Here is an 11136-nt window from a genome sequence, read left to right as displayed (position 1 = left end):
TAGTTTCATCCTCAGCTATTAAAATTGTGTAAGACAGAATGAAGGCTGAAAGGAAATATTTGCATCAATTTCCCCAGGCCATGGAAGAAAGGAAAAAGAAAGGTGAAACTAATGTAACCATTAAATTGCTTCAACTCTTTTTTAAAATAAATTCAATGCTACTTTTCAATTTGTGTGTAGTTTTTAAGTTGAATACAGTAATTTTTGGTGACTTTGATATGGATTTGTTATATAATTCTACTCAGTTCATTGAATTAGGTGTCTTTTTTAATTTTTTTTTGTTTAGAAGTAATAAATAATCTTCCCACAAGAGTAACCACCTCATTCCTCTCCTCTTATAGATTTTGTTGGATCTAATCTACTAAACAAATGGTTTATGAGTGAAATTATATGTATATGGCCACCCTTCTGACCACTCTGTACTTGGTATTGAGATGAAACTTAATGTATTTCAATTTTTGGAACCTTAGTATGTAACCAAATGTGTGACTGGTGTAAGAGCAATAATTTACAAATGAATGAAAATATAACCTGTTTTCTGAAGTTCCATAGAAAAATCTACCCTCCAATTCTAAACATTTTCTCAGAACTGATACTAATCAATCTATACAACAATTTAGTTCCACAAAATTCAGTCGTTTTACTAAATGATACTCTATACTGGCAATCTCACATAGTGGGTATGATCAATAAAATGGCAATAGGTGCCTTTATGATTCATGAACATGTTATAACTACCTCTTTAGCTGTAGTCAGGAATAATTCTTTCACTCAGGGAAGACTTTCTGTACTTTTAAGCCTACAGCTCCCATGAATCTACCTGAAGAACTGTTTAATAGTAATAATCTGGCCTGATCAGGTGGTCAATGGGTAATTCTTTCCCCCAAAAATGTCTGCACCCAATATTCATATGTGTTTGGACGACAGTTCCTCATGCAGTGCTACCTTGAATGAATTGTGAATGCACTGTTGCTTCCATATTTGTGGATGGTATCCAATCAGACCCCTGTAAAAGTGTCTCATCTCTAGGAATTCCTCCTGGAAGAAGTCCATCAAACCTCACTGAAGCCATAAAAAGTTTCGAAAGTGTTCCCTCAGTTGGTGCTGCCATCTCCTCGGCTTCTTGTATGTGCAGTGAACCAATTACTCATCAACAAATCGGTTCTTAGAAGCCAAAGAATTTATGATTATCACCTTTAAATTATAGCACCCACAAAACATCTCTTGATATCGTAATGCTAAATGTGCAGTCCATTAGAAATAAATTTTGTCAAATTGAACACTTAAGTCTTAGGAAATGCAATATCCTCTGTCTAATGGAACCCTGGCTTCATAAGGATGAAGTGAACTTCTATCATCTTCAAGGATTGACTCTTAGCTCTATATACTGTTGCAAATCACTCAAAAATGGGGGCATATGCATATTTGCATAAAACATTTTAGATTGTAAGACTTAAGATGTGGTGTGTTTCTGTGTTAACTTGCAGTTTTAAATGGTTTCTAATTTTCTTGAAGAGCTATAACTTAATTGTTCTCTCCATTTATTGCTCACCTAAAGGTGATTTTAGTATCTTCTGAAATCAACTAGAGGAGGTCTTCATCTTTCTTCAAAAGTATAATGATATAATACTGTCATAGGGACTGACTTAAATGTTGATATGACCTGTGATTCAAGGTACAGTACTGAACTTGATATTTTACTCGGAGCCTTAAATCTGTATTGAGCCAACTCACAACCAACCAGAAACTCTGTATTCCAAGAAACTGCGGGAGATGCCACAACAGTAACTTTTAATGGAGCCATCCACTAATATACATTTCAATGCAACAATTTCAGAGAATAAAAATCATTCGCCTTGAGCAGGATTTGAACCTGGATACCTCAATGTCCGAGTGCTTTAGCCAGTTAAGTGACCCACGTATACCTCAATCACTGTGATTGAGGTAAAACGTGGGTCACTGTTTCTTAAACACACCCAAGTGACCAAGTGTGCGTTCCCTATCCTTCCCCTTACTTGTAACTTTGTTTTATTTCCACCTCCATTTACAACCTAGTGCCAATCAAGTTTACGGTCTCAGCTATTTTGTTCTCATTGCTTCACAACTGTAGGTATGTTCATTTTATATATACATATAATGACAGATAAAAAATTATTATTAATCTGAAATCCCTTTTAGTTTCCTTTATAACCTACTGATTAAAAATATTGACTAGCACAGTTTACTTGCCTCTATGTGTGCAGATGCATTTTATTTTTTGGAAAAAACTAGAAATGTCAGAACTGAGGCTTTATTAATAAAGACAGGGTCATAGTAACCTGAATAAAGGGTGAGTACACTGAATGAGTTGGCTGGGATCCATATATCTCATACAGCTACCTTTGAAGGCAAGTTGTCAGTGGGCCAAAGCCACTGGTGGTATTCTTGCTCCCAGCAATCATATGCTATCTATGGGGAGTCTTTGAAGTGGTTAGGTTGTAATGGAGAATATTAACTGCTTGTTTAATAAGGGCAGTGTACCCTATACGATCAGGGTGAATTTAGGTCTGGGGTGTATAGCATCTGCATGGTAAGGGTATTCCCAGGAGACGAGGTGGATTGGAGGGAAAAGTGAAACGATTGTGTTTGTGAAAGTATTGCATCTTGTATGTCAGATCTTTACAGGTCAAGGCATATGTCAAGGTTACCGATGAAATGTGGTGTGGAGGTTATAATTCATAAAATTTTGTTTTTAAGCATGGATATGCCTTGACGTTGAGTGTTAGATGCATGCTCAAAATTGCACAGAATACTATATGTGCCTGTTGGGTGGAGCATGGATAGGTAGAGTGTCCTTTATGTGAAAAGTGAGAGCCGGGCATTACACTTTGGAAGACTGTGATGGGATCAGAAGGCCCCCCACCCTTTGGCTAGGATTGAAGATGTGCGGGAGTTGAAGGTTAGCTTTCAGTCTAATGACACTTCTAGAAATTTCTGCTTTCTGGAAATCAGAGTGTGGCCAAAGTAGAGTGGTTGACCATCTCCTTTTTTCTTGAGCTTTCTGTAGTTGTTTATGCCACATTTGGCTGAGTGGACGGTTAGCTTCCAGTAGGACATCCAGTAAGCCATGCAATGGATGTGCTCTTGAATGCAGTCAACGGCTTTGTCTGGGTGGAGGAAAAAGGCAGAGATTGCCATGCTGTCGGCATACAGTATAAGGTTTTTGCAAGGGTGGGTAGGGATATCATTTATACCCACATTAAAGAGCAGAGGAGAAAGTACAGCACCTTGAGGGGCACCAGAGTGGATGGGAGCAATGGAGGAAGGTGAGACATGGTGTACTGTTTAGGTCTTTTGGTGGAAGTCCATTTGGAGGACGTCTTTGATCGCAGGTTAGAGATGCCAGATCGGAGGATGATCTTCTCTAGGCTCTTGGAGAGGGAGGGAAGGAGACTCATTGGGCGGTAGGAGTTCGGATCAGAGGGCAGATTGCTGAATTTGGTTAAGAGGAAAACCTTTGCGATTTTCCAGTTGGAGGGGAAATAGCAGGATGTGAGGCAGGAGTAGAAGAGGTTGCAGAGGAAATTAAGGATGCAGTTAGGAAGTTCTTGGAGGCAGAGATTTGAAATTTTGCTTCGCCAGGGGACTTTCTCATCTTGAGGTTCCATATGAATGCGGCGACTTCGGATTGTGAGGTAAGGCCTGGTTCAAAGGAAGGGGGTTTAACTGAGGGTTGGGGTAGAAATGGAGATTTTGGCATTCTTGGGAAATAGTAAGGAATGAGCAAAGGTGGTGGATACTCTACTTATAACACTAGGAACTCTAGAACCCTGGACTAATCATTTTTATGAACAAAAATTGCAGCACTTTGGCCTAAAAATATGGGCCTCATTCTTTTTAATAAGTTGCATGACCATGCGAGGAATCTCAATTAAATTCACTATGTAAAAAAACTTGCGAATACCTTGGACAAATAAATTGATAGATTGATTTTTAACAAGTGGACGACGAGGGGCATTGATTGGCAGCTGGAACATGGATTTTGTTGCTTGAAGTTAACCGAGAATGAAATACCTTGTGTATGATTTTTTCAAATGTTCTTACGCCAATCACTATGGTTTGAAACCAAGGAATAACAATTAAATTTTAAATAACATAGAAATCAGCATCGATATTGCGTCACGCAAGAATCGCAGTATGTTGTTTCTATTTCAATTTTAATGCTACAGATGGCGTTGTAAAGATTATTGCTTGGAGTCATAGCAGTTGTCAAGAGTAAAGTTTTGCCGACATGGGGACCTCTCGTTATGATAGAGCTATTACAGTATTTTCGCCCGATGGACATTTACTGCAAGTGGAATATGCCCAAGAGGCAGTGCGAAAGGGATCTACAGCCGTAAGTTGTTTATACTGGTTATTCTCGGGTGAAGGAATGAATGTGACGGTTGCTTTGATAACCAAAAATAATGCTTTGTCATAGCCGCAAATTATTTACAAATTGAAATGTACCGATTTATTAATGGAAATTATTGTCTCAGGTGGGCGTCAGAGGAAGTGATGTCGTGGTTTTAGGTGTCGAGAAAAAATCAGTAGCCAAATTACAGGAGGAAAGAACTGTCCGCAAAATATGCCTGTTAGATGACCATGTTGTGATGGCTTTTGCAGGTATGTGCCTATCGAAAAACGTTGGGCTTCACTCCCAATGCATAATATTTTATGAATTTTACTTTATTCCATTAAAGGGTTGACTGCCGATGCGCGTATTCTGATAAATAGAGCTCAAATAGAATGCCAGTCTCATAAGTTAACTGTTGAAGATCCTGTGACTCTGGAGTACATAACGAGATACATGGCAAGTTTGAAGCAAAAATATACACAAAGCAATGGCCGTAGACCTTTTGGTATATCCTGTCTTCTGGCAGGATTCGACTACGACGGGGAGCCACATCTCTATCAAACAGAACCCTCGGGTATCTATTACGAATGGAAAGTACGTATTGCAAATTTTTTAATATTGGTGGGGGAGTAAATTAGGTTAATGAGTTAATTTCATTGTATTTTAATTGTTATTAATGTAAATCGAAGGCCAACGCGACTGGAAGGAGTGCGAAAACCGTTCGAGAATTTTTGGAGAAATTTTACACCGCTGAAGAAGTGTCTACAGAAAAGGGAGCAGTGAAACTCGCGATCCGGGCTTTGTTGGAGGTAGTACAATCAGGGCGCAAGAACTTAGAAATTGCTGTTATGCGCCGAGGAGAACCATTGCAGGTAATTTGGAAATGTAGTTATTTCGATAAGATAACGGTAGCGATTAAATTCAATGTTGATTTGATGGATGAGTGTAAGGCTAGTTTTGTACTGCTCCACGGTGTGTGAAATGAATACTTTCCGGAAGGGCAGTTCCTTGCCCTGTGCCACCAGCGGCAGAAATGTGTCTAAGACATAAAAAACCACCATTGGGATGCTGAGGGTTCCTATAGATGCCATTAGGGATTGAACCTGGCCGTGAGGTCAGTTGACAGTCAGGTTGCTTCAACGCACCCATCTCCCAAGCTCCTTTTAATAACCAGGGGGAATAGGGTATAATATCAAAATACTATCTTTGCTGTAGTTCTTTCATCCTCAGATAATATTCTACGTAGGAATTCAGTAAAATTAAGGTTTGTATTTTATACAATAATTATTTCTTTTCTTTTGAATGGGTTGCCCTACGTCGCACAGCTTAAGTCTCCCTCAACCCTTGTACTATAGATGGAGGTGTGCTTTTTCCAAACCACCATCAACAGAGTATTAGCCACTGCAAATGTCATCCCTAAAATATTTTGTGGTGATTTTGTTAGGGTGACAATCTTTTATTGTTATAATATTATGATTGACTTGCAACTGCTTAAGGGGTTGTGATCAAGAAATCCATCTGTGGAATCATAAGCTGCTGTGTTAAGCATTATATTAATACTTTTTGACACAAAAATGACCTTGAAAGAGAAATGGTGGTTCAGTGGGTAGGGCACTGATTCTGACTGGAGGGCCCAGGTTCGATTCCAATGACGCCTCTGGACACCCTCAGCCTCCCCAAGTAGTGTCATTTTTTCGGGTACTAGATCTTCGTGGGAAACACCAGGTGGCACACAGCAAAAGGAACTGGCCCCCCCTACCCTGAGGTGTGAATTTCATACACTGTGTTGGGTTTAGTAATGGGTTAGCAAATGTGATCTCAACTTTTCTTAGTCCTAATCAGAGGCTTCATTCGAAAACCAAATAAAGCGGGCCCTTAACAGTATCCAATGAGCTAGAAGATAGTCCTGATTCTGGGTCTTAGGAATAATATTTGACTCCTGTTTAAGATTTCATGAGCATTAAAAATACATTTAAACAAAATCTTATAGATCTCTTAGATTTATTCAAAGACATAGTAATAAAGATGCACTAGGAAGAATCAAAATACTCTGCGTTTCAACAGGATAAAATTTATTGCTTCCAACTAGTTTTTCTACACTGCGGCATCATCTGGACATTTCTTAAAAGTTAAATTTATGATTTATGTCATGGTGACTAGAGCTACCATGGAATGTTACCAGTTTCAAATACATAAACACCTTAATCAACCCGAAGGTCGGTTTGGTAGTTGATGGTAGAGTTCCCCCAGTACTAAGCCCAATGGCATGTGAAATTCACACATCAGGGTAGGGGGGCCAGTTCCTTTCCCTGTGCCGGTTATGGTATCCCAGGAAGATCTGGTACCCGGAAAATCACAAAGCTTGGGTGGAGCTGCAGGTGCCCAGAGACTTGCTTGGGAATCGAACTCGGGACCCTCCGGTCAGTTACATAAATTACTATTAGATAATCTACTGGTTAAGTTAGGTTTTTGGATGGACACAACTACTAAATAAAACATTTTGTGACTCCTAACAAAGCACAAAATCCAACATCCTACTCCATATCAGGTCCCTCTTCTTCTCTGAGTACTTTCTTCCTCCCTTCATCCCATCCAACATCCCTATCCTGTTCCTTCCCTTTCCTTGTTTGCCTAAGTTACATAAATAAAGAAATAATTTTAATATTTCTTTTCTTTATAAGCTGTTAAACAGTATGGTAGGACTGTTAAGTGTAATGTCCTAGAGTTCCTTCTTATTCTACTAGGAATGATATCTAATGTAATGCTAGCACAAAGTTATGCGAACCATTCTCCTATTGTTCAAATTATGAGAGGTTGAAATAACTGTAATGGCAGCCATCTATTATCTATGTTACATCTGGTCCTCAAAACATATTCGGTGGTAATGCTGGAAGTCATATATAAAATACATATGAATAATTCACAATATGATATAAACCTTCAACCTAACAAGCAACATTATGGAAGAATTGTCAACGAAAGAATAGTTTCTTTTTGGCTCCTTAGACTAGAGAATTTGGATTCTTGCAGCAGAAAAAGATCATCTATGTAATATCACCTACCACCCAAGGCTTTTTTCAGGCCCAAGCCTGAAAATAAATACTGAAGCTGCATGTCTTCAACTAGAAGCTACACTGCTCTTTATGAACTAATTTATATCTGTCGACAAGAGTAGTTCAGGGTGGCCATTCAGTTAGGAGAATCAAGATGAAGTAGTGATTCCTCCAATATTCTGGGAAAAAATTTAATGTGGCCAAATTATTTGAGAGAGTGGGATTTGATTCGTGATTCAGGAATTCTCAATGAAAGCGACATTCTTTTCTGTTGTGAGGTCATTTAGTATTTGCTTTTGGGAACCGCATGTGCAGAATGTGGCAGAAGCAACCTAAATTATTTTGGACAAAATTTTATCAATGTCATATGATGTGAGGAAGGATCATACATCAATCAGATTCCAAACACTTGTAGAATAATCAGAAAAAAGGATGATGGTGTACATCGGCAAAAGTTGGATTTTGGAATCTGGGAAATGATAGATGAGGGCTCATCATTGATCACTGAGTTCATCTCAATGGTTTTCATTGTAAATTTTGTTCGGTATTCAGTAAGCATAGTCTTTGTAACATTATGAAAATAAGATCAATTAACTGGAAGATAAACATTAATGAGCCCAGTTCAAAACACAATGACTGAAAAATTTAAATTAATAACATTTAAATAGTTACATTATTTACATGAAAGTATAAATTAATTTTATTTGAAGGTGAAAAATTAGATATACTTCAGTCTTATACTGAGAAAATGACAATTCTTCATCACAGGCCACAAGCTGCTCATACTTAGTGTAAGAAGTTTGCTCAAAGAGAGCTTTTCAATTATTGGGTCCTTGTATTCTTGTAATTCTCATATTCATCTAGTCCTTATGTCCTTCAGGTCTTGTATGTGCTTGCCATTTGATATATGAGGAGATTCTCTCAAGAGAGGCCCAATTTGTTGTTGCTTATTTAATCTTATATTACCTCTCTGTGCAAAACCCAACTGCATATCTTTCAGTGTTCTTTCAGCATTTTGAAGAATTATGACAGAAGACTGAATTAGGCTGGTTTACAGATTTCTTCCACATTGGTATTGCGACCGCTCTGCTTCAAGTGTCTTTAGGCCAGGCTAAAGTGAAGATTGCTTTGATAGCACCATATATTTGTATATGGCCTCAGAGGTGTCATTGCAGCTGCTGCTCTTAAATTGTTTTATGCCATTTACTGTTGCTCTTGCCTGCTGTAAATAAGTGGAGTGAGTTACAAAAGTATATTGTGTGGGTCTTTTATTATTTCCACTGCTTTTCTGATAACTCTTGAGAAATACCACCTTACAAAGTACGAGTCTTTCTTTCTATTTTAATAATGGATATTAATTACTTCCACGAAGTGAAGCCTGAAACAATAGAATAAATACCACCTTTCTTTGTCCAGGACTGGGTTACATTTAATTTGCAAAATATATACACATACACACACACACATGTATAATTTGTTGATACCAGCTAGCAGCAATTAATTAATGCACTTGTGATATTTTAGATGCTGGATGCTGAGAAAATTGATGAATATGTTGCTGAAATTGAGAAGGAGAAGGAAGAGGAAGCAGAAAAAAAGAAGCAAAAGAAGTGAATAAATCATTGAAAGTTTGTTTTGTGAAAAATGATCTTGGCTGTTTTTTGACTCTAAATAAAGGGTTACTCTAATTTTATCCATGTTGGTTTTTTTACTACTGAAGTCTTGAAGAGTCTTTCTTAGGCAAGTCATTGAAGACGGATCACTGTGTGAGCTAGCCTCAAAACACTGGGGGAAAAAAAGGAAGCAAGTAAATCATTTTTCCTCAGTTCTTGCTAATATTAAGCCTCGTCAAATTTTTAAGGCCAAAGTCATTAGAATATGTTCATACAAACCACATTATGAATGGCTAAGTGAGATGGAAGATCAGATAATTTAATGGATTTTAAAACTTAACGCTAATGCCAATATTTTTGTTATTTTGAAAGGGTCACTATCAGGTGTCTGTTAGATTGAAAGAACAATCAAATTATGCTCGTACACTAACACAGCTATGACTTCCAAATGCAGTTCGACGCAGAAATTTTCAGTGCTGGTGTGCTTAAATTGAAGGTCCTTTGATAGATATATGTACACTCCACCATCTTTATGTAAGTTATGACAATAGATGGGAGGCAAGATTGAAACCATCCACCGGATTATAGAGTAGCTTCGTCTACACATGGTCAGTGCTCACTTGGACATAAAACTTGTCATTTTATGGAGCTGAGAAATTGCTCCAGAATGACTTTCTTATTGTGGATACAATGCTAACTAACAAGGTTACTTAGTGCCATTCCAGTTTTGGGGACAAACTTTGAATGTCAGGATGCAACCCTACATTCAATCACCATATCGAGTTTTGAAGAGCCTAGTGTCACCTGCTCTCCAGAGTCACTACGCCTGTCTGCAATCTTGTGGCCACCTCTGCAAGCGCAGCTGTAACATCTTTATTGGGGGACTAACTTGAAGGATTTGGGGGTATTTGGCCTTATATAACTAGTACCAAAATCTCATTCCTGGTGCTACCTATTGTTCATTGTTATCAATATTACAGTTTTAATTGGATATTAGAAGTGGAATTACAATAAATGTAATTAAAAAAAATAAATGTAATATATATAAACCCCAATCCACTTCCGAAGACAGGAAAGTATGCTTGTTCATTACCGTTATAGTTTTGTACCAATACTCTGCATTACTAGAAACATAATGAGAAGAGTACTTGGAAGTCATTGCTGAGGTAAGGTAAGCATGATACCAATTTAAAATAGTACATTGCTTTAGGTAGTGCTGACTGTAAGGGTTGGATACTATTCCTTTTGAAAAGAGTGGACCAGGAGGGGGAAGAGTAAGATTATGGTCCTGGGAGAGAAGGATTGAGGAATGCAAAGACACCCACAAGAAATGAGTCTTTACCCAGTGAAGGATTAAGAAAGGGTAGTTTCTCAATGCATGAAAAATCTGTAAAATTAATGTCAACTTGGTAAGGAAATAAAGTGCATAATTAAGTGTGGTGAAGTAAGTAAGTAAGTAATTTTATTTGCCCAGCAGATTTGTACAATTGTAGAAAACAAGGACAGATATAGGACACGTCAATGTTATATAAAGAAATGATAAATACTAAGTACATGTTTAAATACAAAGAAACTCATGGGACAAGAAGTTCATTAATAGAATAAAACATTTTACAGAGTAAATATTTCTGAAGGTTGAGCTTCAATATAGACAGCTTATGTTGTGCTTTCAGTTCTTTAGGAAGTTTATTAAAAATCATGAGGCCCATATGTTTAGGTCCATGGGCGGCGGTACAGGTTCTGACAAAGTTTTGGTGGAGGTCAGCAGAATGCCTTGTGTTATGATTGTGAACGTTGGCATTAGAAAGATAGCTGGAGAAGTTGCTTTTGACATACAAAGATGCTTAATACATGTACACACAGGGAATGGGTAAAATTTTCAATTTTTTAAAAAGGGGACGACAGGATGCTGCATGAGTAGCAAAGCAAATAAGTTGGATGATCCGTTTTTGAATTTTAAATATAATATTTGCATTAGGTGAAGGGCCCCATAAAAGAATACAATAAATAACATGAGAGTAAAATTCACTAAAATAAAGAGACAATAAGACCTCAGTATTGACGGTATGCCTAATGAATCTGATAAGATGACAAA

General features: G+C 37.6%; 1 protein-coding gene across 1 annotated transcript; it reads left to right on the top strand.

Moving 5' to 3' along the window:
* The first annotated feature begins 4219 nt into the window (after positions 1–4219).
* Positions 4220–9121, top strand: Prosalpha4 (proteasome alpha4 subunit). The gene is made up of 5 exons (XM_071592049.1): positions 4220–4375; positions 4518–4644; positions 4722–4969; positions 5065–5247; positions 8953–9121. The coding sequence occupies exons 1-5, from the start codon at positions 4271–4273 to the stop codon at positions 9040–9042; spliced, it is 753 nt and encodes a 250-aa protein (XP_071448150.1). The 5' UTR covers positions 4220–4270; the 3' UTR covers positions 9043–9121.
* The last annotated feature ends 2015 nt before the right edge of the window (positions 9122–11136 follow it).

Source organism: Hetaerina americana, unplaced genomic scaffold (assembly GCF_022747635.1).
Source record: "Hetaerina americana unplaced genomic scaffold, ioHetAmer1.1.p SCAF_5, whole genome shotgun sequence".
Classification (NCBI taxonomy): domain Eukaryota; kingdom Metazoa; phylum Arthropoda; class Insecta; order Odonata; family Calopterygidae; genus Hetaerina; species Hetaerina americana.
Note: the sequence above shows the minus strand (reverse complement) of the source record. Positions and strands in the feature narration are given on the sequence as shown.